The sequence below is a fragment of the Sus scrofa genome, chromosome 5 (genome assembly GCF_054392235.1).
Source record: "Sus scrofa isolate SSC_HxYL_T2T_F1_AM1 chromosome 5, Sscrofa_HxYL_maternal_Yorkshire_Landrace_v2.0, whole genome shotgun sequence".
In the NCBI taxonomy this organism is placed as follows: Eukaryota; Metazoa; Chordata; class Mammalia; order Artiodactyla; family Suidae; genus Sus; species Sus scrofa.
Window position 1 is genome coordinate 52,911,720 of NC_139387.1, and position 15,653 is coordinate 52,927,372.

At 38.7% G+C, this 15,653-nt stretch overlaps 1 protein-coding gene across 50 annotated transcripts in view; it reads right to left on the bottom strand.

Moving 5' to 3' along the window:
* The window catches only part of PPFIBP1 (PPFIA binding protein 1), a 191,503-nt gene that overhangs the window by 66,323 nt on the left and 109,527 nt on the right, over positions 1-15,653 (bottom strand). For 35 of the 50 annotated variants that reach the window (XM_021092147.2, XM_084956466.1, XM_021092144.2 and 32 more), the window contains one exon: positions 2,783-2,881. The exons of the other annotated variants lie outside the window; for them this stretch is intronic. In XM_021092147.2, the coding sequence (XP_020947806.2) occupies positions 2,783-2,846 (64 nt within the window). In that variant the 5' untranslated portion in view covers positions 2,847-2,881. The remainder of the gene's footprint in view (positions 1-2,782; positions 2,882-15,653) is intronic. 50 annotated transcript variants of the gene reach the window in all.

Below are 15,653 nucleotides of genomic sequence, written 5' to 3' on the forward strand. Positions count from 1 at the left end.
ATAATTGTCTGAATCCACCTCCTCAGGAAACCACTTAAAGCTGTGAGAACTCGGAAAAAAATAAATGCAGGAGAGGATGTCAGGAGAAAGAAGAACAGGAGAGCATTACAACCCAGACAGATGATAATGTCCTCTTCCAGCAGTTTTAAGTATTAAGATCATCTGGGGAGTTCCCATCATGGCGCAGTGGTTAACAAATCTGACTAGGAACCATGAGGTTGCAGGTTCGATCCCTGTCCTTGCTCAGTGGGTTTACAATCCGGCGTTGCCGTGGGCTGTGGTGTGGGTTGCAGACGCGGCTCGGATCCCGAGTTGCAGTGGCTGTGGTGTAGGCCGGCGACTACAGCTCTGATTAGACCCCTAGCCTGGGAACCTCCATATGCCGCGGGAGTGGCCCTAGAAAAGGCAAAAAGACAAAAAAAAAAAAAATCATCTGATGATACCATTAAAAAATACCTAAGCTGGTGGTAACCTATTCTGTTCAGCCTCCATCACAGAATGAGGTGAGAGGGGAGGAATATGCATTTAGAAAAATTCCCCAAATGTCTGCAGTCAGTTTTCCTCCTCTCCCTCTTGTCTTAGCTGGAGAAATACTGATGGTCATTGAAAAATACAGATCCAGGTTGTACCCACAAAGCTCTTAGTTTGAGGGTGGAACCTTAGGAATCTTGATTTTCTTAGTAGCTCTAATGTTGGTCCTGAAGCCCCGCCAGGGCTAAGGAACAAATACACCAGTCTAATATAAAACATAAAATGCAAACCCCTCAGCTACTGTTCTAGATAGATCATCTTCCTCGACTAGAGGTTCACTACGAATGTAAGGTTATATATAACCTTTGGTAATAATTGGTTCTAGTTGCTATATTTTCTGAAATTGTGAAAGAATATATCCAATCTCTTTTCCACGTGACAGACCTTCAACTATTTAAAAACATGTATCATATGAAATAGATAACCAACAGGGACCTACTGTATAGCACAGGGAACTATATTCAATATCTTATAATAACCTATAATGAAAAGAATCTGAAAAAATATATATACACACATACATGTATGTATATGTGTAATGGAATCACTTCACTATACACATGAAATACAACACTGTAAATCAAGTATACTTCAAGTTTTAAAGAAGGCAGTTAAAACATTAAAAACAATTAAAAATAAAAGCATATATCATGCTCTGAGTAAGAATATGCTTTTCCAGGTTAAACACATACTGTTCCTAACCAGATGTGGTTGTTAAACTCTTTACCCTCATGCTTACATTTCTTCTAGATTAAGTTTTAGTTTGCCAATGATGCTTTGAAAATAATATTCCAAGAACCAAACACAGTACCCGAGGTGTGGTCTAATCTATCAAAGAGGTCAAATTCAAGTTGGGTCACCAGGACAGAGAAGTATAACAAAGAAGGCTTGACCATGCATGCCAATCCCTCAAGAGAAGAACCTTCTGAGAAGGAAAACACCTTTGATTTCTACAAACCATCAAAGCAGAGTAGGATCAAGTTTATGACCAGAAAAGAGAAGTTGCTGAGTTCAGGACAGCTATATTCTGCCCCTGGTGGTTGGTAGAGGCCAGCTGTACCCTGACCCTGACCATAAGGTGCATGCATGGCAACTCCACCCAAAGCCCACTCAGACACCTCCTCATTGTAATTGGTTTCTGAATGCCATGAAAAGTCCAGCTCTTGAGACAAAACATAAAATTTCACATGAGACCTTAGGTAGCCACCCCTCCTGGAAGAATGTGAGGAGTAAATGTCCCCTCAGCAATGATGAGAAAAAAAGGAGATGAGAGTCTACTGCCTTTGCTCAGCTTCTAGAGAGAATTACTGCAGATTCTTAAAAAGGAAGATGATCAGATTGGTGTTTTAAAAAAAGATTCTGGTGGTCTGAAAAAGGATGGGTAAGAATGGGAAAGCAAGAGTGTCAGGGAGGAGTTCCCTTGTGGCACAGTGGGTTAAGGATCTGGCATTGTCACTGCTGGGGTGGTGAGGGTTCCATCCCAGCTCAGGAATTTCCACGAGCTGCAGGTGTGGCAAAAAAAGTTTCAGGGACATCAAGTGAGAGGGTTATTTAGAAAAGCAAGGCAATACAGATTTTAGCGAGGACAAAAAGGAATGGTAGATTTTGTAGGAGGTGGAAATGATAGAATTTGGTAAAGTGAGGGAACATGTGGGATGGGTCTAGAATGACATAAATTTCTGCTTTAGGAAACTGTATGGATGGAGGACTATGAAATTAGCCAGATAAAGACAACTAGAGGGGCTTCTGAAGACACAGATAACCAGCTCAGCGTTTTGCATAATGACACTGATGTGTCTATGGGGCATTTCAAGCGGAGACATCTGACTGGCAGGTATAGATAGGGACTTGAATCTTAGCAAAGAATTGGAAAACAAATAGATTTGAGAGTCACTGGAGTCTCTTCAAGGGAAGAGATTACTGAGAAAAAAATATTGGGTATTGGGTTAAAGCAGCATCCCTCAAAATGTGGCCCACATACTACCTGCACCAGAGTTACCTGACAGATTCTTTATCCTTGATAAGAAGCTCAGGATGGTACTGGAATTTTTGACATTTAAAAATCAAATTTAAGAAAAATTCAGCAAAAACTGGAGAAGAGAGACAAAGATGAAACCATGGGGAGCCTGATGACACTAGAGAGAGCCAGTAAGTGAATGTGAAAGTGGAGAGGTAATAAAAGAGCTGTCATGATAAAGCCAAGAGAGCAAAGTAAATGTCATGATTGCGTCTTTCAGAGGATGCAGATTACCTGCTATAATACCATCCATCTGCTCCAACGCTGCAGCCAACATGTCACTTGCATCACTCATCATTTTGTTATTTGTCAAGGGCAAATTCCAACCTAGATCTGAAAAAATAATGATGTTAACATTACATCCTTCAAATGACACATGCTTCCCGGCAGGTTTGATAACTCAATGTCAAATTATAACAACACCTAGCAATCAAATACAAAGAATTTCCAAAGTATTTGAACGGAATTAAGTATTAACCATTTAACAAGCTGTGGCCAGTCGTCATCTGTTTACTGAACTGCAAGACCACAGGCTATACCTGATCAGTCAATAAAATAATTACGATTCAGTTCTCGCACCCACGGTGTTTTAAACCCTGGTAGGATGGTTTCCATGATGTACTCTGTAGAGCCCTAGGTCTCTGTGAGGGCACCAGAGGTGGCAGTGGTACCTTGCTGAGGGCCATGCAGGATGCTGGGTAGATAAGACTGTTCCCCTTTCACCTGCGCCACCCCACCCACTTCTGTTCCCTTAATTTTGCCTTTGTTTTGCTTTTTTTTCAATAAGGAATTACCCGTGAGATTTGTCTACGAAAATGGTTCAGGAACATATATATATATATATATATTGAGTCTTCCATCTTGAAGTGTGATTATTAAATTTGTGCCCCACCTCTCTGCACTGTGCACTAGCTAAATATGCATGTAAGTTTTTGAGAAATTTTTTCAAGCACATACCCATCTACTGGTATTTTGCCATGTAATAATAACTGTCAAGTATTTATGCCTACAGTGGTTCCTACATGTTTACATAAATTATCCACATTCCTTAATCATGAGAGCAACCCTAGGAAATGTATAATTTCATCTCCACGTTAAAAAAAGATCAAAGATGTTTGATGATTTTTTTGGCCTATAAAGAGAGCAAGTAAATATAACAAAAACCAGTTTACAAAGACCAGTTTTTAAACTAGGTCTGATTTCCACTATAATATTGAATTTCTGTTTCTCCAATCGTATCTGAAAGATAGGTTTGTGCTGAAATTGTGTCACAATCTACGCACTCTATTACAGGTTTAAAAATAAATTGAAATTATTCTTACAAAAAATGTGGCTATTAACAGGAAAAAGTCAAATTATGTGCTTTTCAATATTAATTAATGCATTTCAGGTACCAGCTAAGTACACATGTAAGCTCTCCTAACAGGCTTAAATAAGGTTCTTGCTACTTTGCAGATACTATGGTGCAGCAAATACCTGGGAAATAAAGGGCATGTTATTTAACAGAAACCTTTGCCCTCTGTTTCCAAGCAATCAGATCTCACCACTTTATTTTTACAAACGTATTTATAGTTCTGATGAACTGCTGCTTAGATCAGTTCTCTACCGTGCATTCATTCTAATAAAATGCCATTTAATCACTGTGACATCACTTTTGATTTTACAGTTTTCATAGATTTCATCTCAGAATTTCCCAGAACATTACTCCTTACAGAACATATAAAATATTACTATCATTTTATATAAAAATACTGTAGCCCAACAATACCCAAGACATGCATTTACAGTCACCCAGAAATGAGGGGGTTAACAAGCTAGGTTATGAACCTAGGAGTTCTCAAAAATTTACATGCATATTTAGTTAGTGCACAGTGCAGAGAGGTGGGGCACAAATTTAATAATCACACTTCAAGATGGAAGACTCAAAACACGCAAATTGAGAACATAAAAGATTAACTCAAAGAATGTACAGTCCTGGAGTTCCCGTCGTGGCGCAGTGGTTGACGAATCCGACTAGGAACCATGAGGTTGCGGGTTCGGTCCCTGCCCTTGCTCAGTGGGTTAACGATCCGGCGTTGCCGTGAGCTGTGGTGTAGGTTGCAGACGCGGCTCGGATCCCGCGTTGCTGTGGCTCTGGCGTAGGCCGGTGGCTACAGCTCCGTTTCAACCCCTAGCCTGGGAACCTCCATATGCCGCAGGAGCGGCCCAAGAAATAGCAACAACAGCAACAACAGCAAAAGACAAAAGACAAAAAGACAAAAAAAAAAAAAAAAAAAAAGAATGTACAGTCCTTACATTTTATATAATTAAGTGGCTTACATTCCCTTTCATTTTTATTTCTTTTTAATTTTTATCCCTTTCATTTTAAAAGTTACACTTCAAACAGCTCTAGATAGATACTTATATTAACATATATAAGCTAAGCTACAAACATGGGAACGCTGATTTTATTTTATTTATTTTTTTGTCTTTTTTTGTATTTTCTAGGGCCTCACTAGCAGCGTATGGAGGTTCTCAGGCTAGGGGTCTAATCAGAGCTGTTCCTGCCGGCCTATACCAGAGCCACAGCAACGTCAGATCCGAGCCTTGTCTGTGACCTACACCACAGCTCACAGCAATGACGGATCCTTAACCCACTGAGTGAGGCCAGGGATCGAACCCGCAACCTCATGGTTCCTAGTTGGATTCGTTAACCACTGAGCCATGACGGGAACTCTGGAATGCTTATTTTATTTTATTATTATTTTTTTTTTTTCCCACTGTACATCATGGGGACCAAGTTACTCTTACATGTATACATTTTTTCCCCCATCCTTTGTTCTGTTGCTATATGAGTATCTAGACATAGTTCTCAATGCTATTCAGCAGGATCTCCTTGTAAATCTATTCTAAATTGTATCTGAGAACCCCAAGCTCCCGATCCCTCTCACTCCCTCCCTCTCCCATCAGGCAGCCACAAGTCTTTTCTCCAAGTCCATGATTTTCTTTTCTGTGGAAAGGTTCATTTGTGCTGGATATGAGATTCCAGTTATAAGTGATATCATATGGTATTTGTCTTTGTCTTTCTGGCTCATTTCACTCAGTATGAGATTCTCTAGTTCCATCCATGTTGCTGCAAATGGCATTATGTCATTCTTTTTTATGGCTGAGTAGTATTCCATTGTGTATATATACCACATCTTCTGAATCCAATCATCTGTCGATGGACATTTGGGTTGTTTCCATGTCCTGGCTATTGTGAATAGAGCTGCAATGAACATGTGGGTGCATGTGTCTCTTTTAAGTAGAGTTTTGTCCAGATATATGCCCAAGAGTGGGATTGCTGGGTCATATGGAAGTTCTATATATATAGATTTCTAAGGTATCTCCAAACTGTTCTCCATAGTGGCTGTACCAGTTTACATTCCCACCAACAGTGCAGGAGGGTTCCCTTTTCTCCACAGCCCCTCCAGCACTTGTTATTTGTGGATTTATTAATGATGGCCATTCTGACTGGTGTGAGGTGGTATCTCATGGTAGTTTTGATTTGCATTTCTCTTATAATCAGCGATGTTGAGCATTTTTTCATGTGTTTGCTGGCCATCTGTATATCTTCCTTGGAGAACAGTCTATTCATGTCTTTTGCCCACTTTTCCATTGGTTGATTGGCTTTTTTGCTGTTGAGTTGTATAAGTTGCTTATATATTCTAGAGATTAAGCCCCTGTCAGTTGCATCATTTGAAACTATTTTCTCCCATTCTGTAAGTTGTCTTTTTGTTTTCTTTTGGGTTTCCTTTGCTGTGCAAAAGCTTTTCAGTTTGATGAGGTCCCATGGGTTTATTTTTGCTCTCATTTCTATTGCTTTGGGAGACTGACCTGAGAAAATATTCATAAGGTTGATGTCAGAGAGTGTTTTGCCTATGTTCTCTTCTAGGAGTTTGATAGTGTCTTGTCTTATATTTAAGTCTTTCAGCCATTTGGAGTTTATTTTTGTGCATGGTGTGAGGGTGTGTTCTAGTTTCATTGCTTTGCATGCAGCTGTCCAGGTTTCCCAGCAATGCTTGCTGAATAGACTTTCTTTTTCCCATTTTAGGTTCTTGCCTCCCTTGTCAAAGATTAAGTGACTATAGGTGTCAGGGTTTATTTCCGGGTTCTCTATTCTGTTCCATTGGTCTGTCTGTCTGTTTTGATACCAGTACTGCACTGTTTTGATGACTGTGGCTTTGTAATATTTCTTGAAGTCTGGGAAAGTTATGCCTCCTGCTTGGTTTTTGTTTCTCAGGATTGCTTTGGCAATTCTGGGTCTTTCGTTGTTCCATATAAATGTTTGGATTGTTTGTTCTAGTTCTGTGAAAAATGTCATGGGTAATTTGATAGGGATGGCATTGAATCTGTAGATTGCTTTGGGTAGTATGGCCATTGTTACAATATTGATTTTCCCAATCCAGGAACATGGAATATCTTTCCATTTCTTTACATCTTCTTTAACTTCTTTGATTAAAGTTTTGTAGTTCTCGGCATATAGGTCCTTTACCTCTTTGGTCAGGTGTATTCCGAGGTATTTGATTTTTTGAGGTTCAATTTTAAAAGGTATTGTATTTTTGTATGGAATGCTGATTTTAAAATAATGCTTATATTAGAAAATCTCTCATCACCTCACTACATTAGAAAAACAAATATTCTTCCTTTTTAGAAACTATAATTTGAGTAGAGCATGTACACTTTTTCAAGAAGACACATATTTATTATTTATTTGTGCTGTTCAACAAAGCTTTCTAATGCTATGACATGGAGGATGAAAATCTTGGCCATGCATTTCAAAATGGTGGTGAAGAACCACTTTTTTAAAAAAAATTTAATCTTAATTTTTAAAAAAATTCAGGTTGTTAGAGACCAAGTGTTTAATATAGTAAAAATATGATGACAATGTTAAATTGTTATATAAGTTTATAAATGCTTACTCTTGATCTCTACACATATCACATCGCAGCCTGTATGTAACAGTAAGGAGAACACAGACAGAAAACACAATAAGTGTGTATATAATATGGCAAAGGTTTTAGGTGAGAGAGAAAAAGTTTGAGAAGGATGAGGGGGTCAGGAATTTAAAGGGGTTTGCAAATAGAGTGGTCAGGGAAAGTTGACAGATTCAAAGGTCAAAGACCTCTTTAATACATTAAAATTAGTTAAATATAGTATAGTTTAGTGGTATTCCAAATGTAGAATTCCTACAAATTGATTTTTTTTAAAAAGGGAAGAGTGAGGACATGAACAGACATGTAATAGAAGAGGAAAAACTTTTGACCCATATAAATATAAAGAGATGCTTACTGTTATTAATAATCAAGGAATTTAACACAACAATGTGATACCATTTTATACCTAGTCCCTTGGCAAAAAGTTCATATTACTAAGTATTGTAAAAGGATGTGAATTCACAGAACCTCTTACAGAATGGTAATAGGACTGTAAAATGGGCTAAGATTAAACATTTATATTCATTTCAATCTAGCAATATTTACTCTAAGGTATACAGCCATAAGCAATATACAAATGTTCATAATAGGACTCGTCACAAGGACAAAAAAAGTGGAAAGAACCCAAACATCCATCAACGTGAGAGGAGATGAATGAATTGGTATATTTACATAATGTAACTGCAACAGTTTTCAAAACAAACTAAAGCACTACATGTGTAATATGGGCAAATCTATGCAATGTAATAGCAAATGAAGAAGTAAACCTCTGGTAAATTTGACAAGACTTTTAATAAAGTTAAAAACAATCAAATACAAATATGTAAATACACACATATTCATTAGAAATACATATGATTCAATATGACTCTACAAAAAGGAAAAAGGGAATGATAACATGAAATTCAGGATGTTGGCTGCCTCAAGCCACAGCTGTAGAGGGACAGAATGGGACAAAGGGTTATACAGTTAAATGAAGGTTACTCTCAAGTTTTTTGAATTATGGAATGGATTCAAAAGTTATTACTACACTATCAAAAATGACAAAATGGAGCTTTCTGCTGTGGCTAAGTGGGTTAAGAACCCAATATATTGTCTATGAGGATGCAGCTTTGATCCCTGGCCCCACTCAGTGGGTTAAGGATCCAGTGTTGCCCCAAGCTGTGGCGTAGGTTGCAGATGTGGCTGTGGTAGAGGCCAGCAGCTGCAGCTCCAATTTGATCCCTATCCCAGGAACTTTCATATACCATAGATACAGCCATCAAAAGAAAAAAAAGGGGGGGGGGAATGGGAATTGCAGTTCTGATAATGGTGGAATATATTTTGTTGGATTTACTGTTTCACAAACAGCAATACAAAACACTGGGTAACATATAAAGCAATTTTGAAGAAACTGGAGAATGACCAAAAGCAGGTAGAAACAATGAGGAATTCAGATCTTGAGAAAAGGGAACCATAATGAGTGAGATTCACATTTATACATGTTTTCATTTGTGGGCACTCCCCTGTCCATGTGATGCAGAGTGGCTAGGACTCATGAAGAATATCACAATGTTACTGGCTCGATGGATAGAAGCGGAGTAAAGTTCTACATTCCACAAAGATGTTTAGCACTAACTCACAGCAGGCTGTGATAAGTTAAGAACATAATATAATCCATTAAAACTATAAATAAAGACATAAGTAAAAAGTCCACTGAGCTGATGAAACAGAGTATTAGTCAAATGACAAACAGTAGACTTAAACTCAATCACATAATTTATCATTACATTAAATATACATGGAATAAACATCAATAAAAGCCAGAGATTGTCAGACTGGTTAAAGACATATAAAATGATGAAAAATGAGATATTATACACATAGTAGGCCTGGGAAAGGAGGAGTGACTATATTAATGTAAGAAAAATGACTTCCAATCAAGAAGTAACACTAGAAAGAAAGAGGTATATTTTATAATGGTAAGAGTCAATTAATCAGGAAGTCCTAACAATCACAAATATTTCTGCAACTAATGACAGACTTAGAAATTACATGAGGCAAAACCTGACACAATTAAGGGAGAATTACACAAATTCAGTCCATTACATTTAATGTAATGGTTGATATGGTTGGATTTCAGTCTATTCTCTGCCATTTTTTTTTTTTTCTGTTTGTCTCATCTGTCATTTGTTCCTCCTTTTCAATCTTCTTTTGAAATGGCAGACAAGGCAAGAAAAAAAATTAGGTAATAATATAGCAACACTATCAACCATCTTGACCTAATTCGATTTTTAGAACAACTAAATGTAGAATTTACATTCTTTTCAGTCCACATGTTACATTCATTAGGATAGGCCATACATGTATTCAAGGCCACAAAATGACCCTCAAAAAATCCCAAATGGACATTAAAGGACTATATAGAAGAATAAGAACAGCAATCTGAAGTGGTAAAGCACTAACACTAGGAAGAGAATTTCAATATTTATTAAAAGGCTGACTTGCCCATGGCTTGAGCTGTATTAGAGGCATTCTAATTTCATGAATATCTGTATTGATAAGACTATGTTAATTTTCATGGCTGAGTCAAAGCATTTTTAAAAATAGAAACACTAAATAGAAAGGCTTCAGAAAATCCCATGTTCTATAAAGATTTTCCTATCTTCTCAGAATCATTTCTGAGAGTAAGATTCCTCTGGGCATCCTACATACTTATCACAATGGAATAGCACTCCAATACAATGGAACAGTACTCCACAATGAAAAAGATTCATACATACATATAGCGCTATAGTAGGCAAAAGAAGCCAGACATAAATGACTCTATTCCTGCGTGATTCCTTTTATAAAAGGAAATTCAAGCATAGGTAAAAATGGTGACAGAAAGTAGAACAATTACTTGTAGGAAGTGGTGAATGATAGAAAGAGATACTGGGGACTTCCTGTTCAATATCTTCATGGAGGTCTCGGTTATACAGGTTTATACATTTGTCAGAACTCATCAAACTGTACATTTCAGATGTGTTCATTTCACTGTACTTAAGTTTCACCTCAAAGCTTGAAAATTAGAATAGAAAATGGTTGTTAGAAATTAGAAATGAAACAATATTTTAAAATGGAACAAGCAAATAAATGGATGAATGGAAATACGATATGCATGGCCTTATGATAATGATATGTATGAATAAAGAATAATGAAAAATCAGGAGTTCCCACTGGGGCTCAGAAAGTTATTAACCCGACTAGCATCTATGAGGACGTGGGTTCAATCCCTGCCTGGCCTCACTCAGTGGGTTAAGGATCTGGCATTGCCATGAACTGTGGTGTAGGTCATAGAAGCAGCATGGATCCCGCACTGCTGTGGCTGTAGCCTCGGTGGGCAGCTATGGCTCCAATTTGACTCCTTGCCTGGGAACTTCCATATGCCGCAGATGTAGCCCAAAAAGACAAAAAAAAAAAAAAAAAAAAAAAGAATGGATAATCCAATTATATGTACCTATTATATGTACCTATTATATATGTACCTTTGGTCCAAAATAAAACTCAGAACATCCAGCTTCCTTTGTTCTAATTCTTCGCTTATCCAGACACCTGCTGATTACAATTTCATTTTTTGAGTGGACAAAACCATTTAGAAAATTAAAACTTTAACATCCAATAATTCTCAAACAATATCAAATTTATTTATGGATTCTAAATAGCAAATATATACTTCTTTGAATGACTGGCTGAAGGAAAAGGCACCTGAAAACACAACTAACACCAACAACAAAGGAATGGGGATGGGTTCAAGGTCGTAATTCAAACTGAAGGAATCCCTTATTTGCTGGGTAATAAAAACAGAGATCAGTTCTGCTGATCTCGTACAGAGTCCTCAGTTCTAGTGGATTCCTATTCCAACAGTTTAATAAAAAGAAGTTCAGAAAAGTCTTAGAAAAGCAATTCCTGGTACTAACATTCATATTTTATAGAAAAGGTCCAAAAAAACCCGGAAAAGCGTATTTGGGATATATTTCAAGCTTGGTCAAGACCCATTTAGAGCAGATTTGAATAAGGTAAATTAGGGAAAGTTTCAGCAATGGGTGTGGTGGTTAAAGGGCTCACGGGAAACCACATTTTTGCAGGGTTGCTGACTAACTGATGTTTTAGGTCAGGCCAGCTGCCCAGTCTCTCTGTGAAGGAAGAAAGAAAGACTGGAGTTCCTGTTGTGGCTCAGTGGTTAACGAATCTGACTAGGAACCATGAGGTTGCGGGTTTGATCCCTGGCCTTGCTCAGTGGGTTAAGGATCAGGCGTTGCCGTGAGCTGTGGTGTAGGTTGCAGACGCAGCTCGGATCCCGTGTTGCTGTGGCTGTGGTGTAGGCCAGCAGCTACAGCTCCAATTTGACCCCTAGCCTGGGAACCTCCATATGCCACGGGAGTGGCTCAAGAAATGGCAAAAAGACAAAAAAAAGAAAAAAAAAGAAAGAAAGAAAGAAAGACTGTAAGACAATTAGAAAGTCTGTTTCTAAACTTTAGTGAGCATAACATTTGCCCTGTGTCAGCTTTCCTTAGGTAAAATGTTTAAGTTTGAAAGAGAACTTCTAATTCTGGACCTAGGAATGGATCCTAAGACACTTAAAAGAAGACATCCCTTCAGTGAAAGAGAAAATATTTAGGAGTTTCTGTTGTGGCTCAGTGGGTTAAGAACTGGACTAGTATGCATGAGAATGCAGGTTCAATCCCTTGCCTTGCTCAGTTAAAAGATCTGGCATTGCTGCAAGCTGTGGTGTAGGTTGTAGATGAGGCTCAGATCCAGCGTTGCTGTGGTTGTAGTGTAGGCCTGCAGCTGCAGCTCCCATTTGACCTCTTACCTGGGAACTTCCATATGCCGCAGGTATGGCTCTTAATAAAAAAAAAAGAGAGAGAGAGAGAATGATTACATATATTCATGTTCTATGGCTGGCAGAGCACCATGTTATTGCACAGTCATTATAAAAACAATAGAATTCATATAAATTATCCACAGATCTCTCACCAATTTTTTCCCCTAAGATGCTCTCTAGGGATGTCAATCAATACTGAGTGAAGTAAGTCAGAAAGAGAACGACAAATACCATATGATATCACATATCTGAAATAATACATGGCACAAATGAAACTTTCCACAGAAAAGAAAATCATGGACTTGGAGAATAGACTTGTGGTTGCTAAGGGGGAGGGAGTAGAGTGGATTGGGAGCTTGCTGTTAATAGATGCAAACTATTGTCCTTGGAATGGATTAGCAATGAGATCCATTGCTGTGTAGCCCTGGGAACTATGTCTAGTCACTTACGATGGAGCATGATAATGTGAGAAAAAAAATGTATACATGTATGTGTAACTGGGTCACCATGCCGTACAGTAGAAAAAAAAATTGTATTGGGGAAATAACAATTTAAAAAAATGAAATGACTTCCCATGTATGCAGCAACACAATCTTAGCAAAGAACTGCCTTGAAAATTGGAGTAGGACTGTTGAATGGTTCTCAAGGCATAGGGCTTGACCAGCAGCAGCAGCAGCAGCAGCAATAGCATCAGATGATGCTGAGCGTAAGGATGCTTGGGCCCAGTATATGTGAGCTGGTTCTGATGTAAATCCTTGCGCCCAGATCTACTGAATCAAACACTCCACAGGCAGGGCCCAGCACTCTGGGTTTGCATGAGCTGCCAGGTGATTCTGGTGCGACTCAGTCACTGTGCTGGAAGCCAAGAGGCCCTCTTTCCTCTTTGGACCACAAGCCCCACCCAGAATGAGCTGGAAACCAGCTAGCAAGGTAAATAAGGGCAGAGCTCTTCTTCCCAACTCCTACTCCTTAACTTTTTTTTTTTTTTAATCCCAAAATACCAGCGCAGAAGAAGCAATTCAGGTTTTGGTTTTTGTTTTGTTTTTTTTTTTTGCAGCTACACCTGTGGCATATGGAAGTTCCCCATGCTGAGGGTCAAATAGGAGCTGCAGCTGCTGGCCTACTCCACAGCCACATCTTCGACCTACACAACAGCTCAAGGCAACGCCAGATCCTTAACCCACTGAGCGAGGTCAGGGATCAAATCCGCATCCTCTCAGAGACTAGTCAGGTTCGTAACCTGCCAAGCCACAGTGGAAACTCTGCAATTCAGCTTTTAACCTGAAAAAATCTCTCCCTTTCAACCTCAACTCGTAAGTCGTTGTCTTTTTAAGATTCTTATGAAATCCCTGTTTTCTGGTTCTCTATGTATCTGCCATCACATATTTCCTCCTCCACACGGTATTACTCCAAATCCTTTCATCTCCAGTCTGCTCCTAACATCCCTAGAAAATTAATTTAGAATCACTTGAAAAGGGCAATATGCTAAGTGGGGGGGGGGTCAAGGGGCAGCAGGGAAAGTATTGAAAACAGTGGGGATGCTGGCACCAGGGGCGATATCTAATGTTACAACACACATGTAAAAGGTTTGTCAAGCTGTAAAAATAAGCATAATACTGCAGATATAACTGGAAATTCGAATACTGTATTTGATGATATTACAGAACTATTTTAATGTTTATGTTATAGTAGAGATGAGAAAAATATTCATGGATGAAGTAAGAAATCTAGAATTTGCTTTAAAATAATGAAGTAAAAGGGAATCAGAGTAAAGATAGAGATGAAACAAGATTCATCATGATTTGATAATAGTTAAACATGGGTGATAAGTACATGGGGTAACATTGAACTATTTTATCTACATTTTTATATATTTCCATAATAAACTTCTTCATCTGTATCTTCGGACAACAGGATTTTCAAACCCTCTGGACCATGATACAACTGGCTTAAACATTTTGTTTTTCTATTATAACCTCAAGCATACCAAGGGCTCACCAAATATTTACAAGCCAAATAAGATACTTGTTATTTTAACCACCTGCATAAACACAAACACACAGAAGATGGGACAGCCCTTCACAGGGAGATATAAGGCAGAGCATAAAAGTGGGCATATTAATGACTGCGTATTAGTAAAAGTTACTTCTCTTGCTCATGAAAATGAAGAGCCATAAAAGATAGTAAGTAGTCAAATAAATGAAGCAGCATGGAAAACAGGACAAAATAAAGGAAAATTAATCTTTTTTGGGTGGGGGTTCCTTGCATCCACAGCATGCAGAAGTTCCCTGGGCCAGGGATCAAACTCGCACCACAGCGGTGCCAACACCAGGTCCTTAACCCAATGAGCCACCAGGGAACTCCAGAAGTAGATCTTTTGGCTCTATGCTATTAATGCTTACGAATGATGAGAAGGGAGTTGATTTTTAAGAAGTTCATTACAGTAAGCCAAGATTTTACACTTCTTGAATATAAGAATGTTGCTGCTATTTGAAAACCTGATGCATATTAAATGTCAGTAAATGTGAAGAGCTTGTGATAAACTGAAAGAATGGCCCATTTCTCTCTTATCTACTATTATTAGGTAGAATTCTGACTCCATGGGATTTGCCCCATGTCACTGAAGAAGAAAGATTTGAGTCTAAAACCCAAGTATGCCTCTCGCTGATTTAACAAGTACTTATTTATCGAACAATTAGTACGCCCTGACTAGAATCACCAACTTGACAAGGATCCCCAAGTTTGACCTATCCCATAAGCTTCTAGTTCAAATACATACCATCTCCAGAACACCCACCCTGCCTGCCTCTCATGCAGTACAACATACCCTTCTCTGAGCGTACCATGCTCGTTTATCTCTATTCTACCACTTCCTTTTTCTCTTTTTTTTTTCTTTTGCTTCTTAGGGCCACACCTGTGGCATGTGGAGGTTCCCAGGCTAGGGGATGAATTGGATCTACAGCTGCTATAGCTGCCGGCCTACGCCACAGCCACAGCAATGCGGGATCCTTATTAACCCACTGGGCAAGGCCAGGGATCAAACCCATATCCTCATGGATACTAGTCGGGTTTGTAACCTGCTAAGCCACAATGGGAACTCCCATGTCCTTGTATCGCTCCTTCTAAGCCCTGGGACACATACTTTCAAGAGTCAGCTCAGGCATCCTTTCCTCCAAGGTCTTGTTGATCCCTCCATGAGCATCCGGGGTAGGACTTCACATGAGCTTCTTGACATGCTGTGAGCTCCTTGATAATGGTGACTGTATTTCTGATCTGGGCATCCCTAGTGTCTCACATGCTGGCC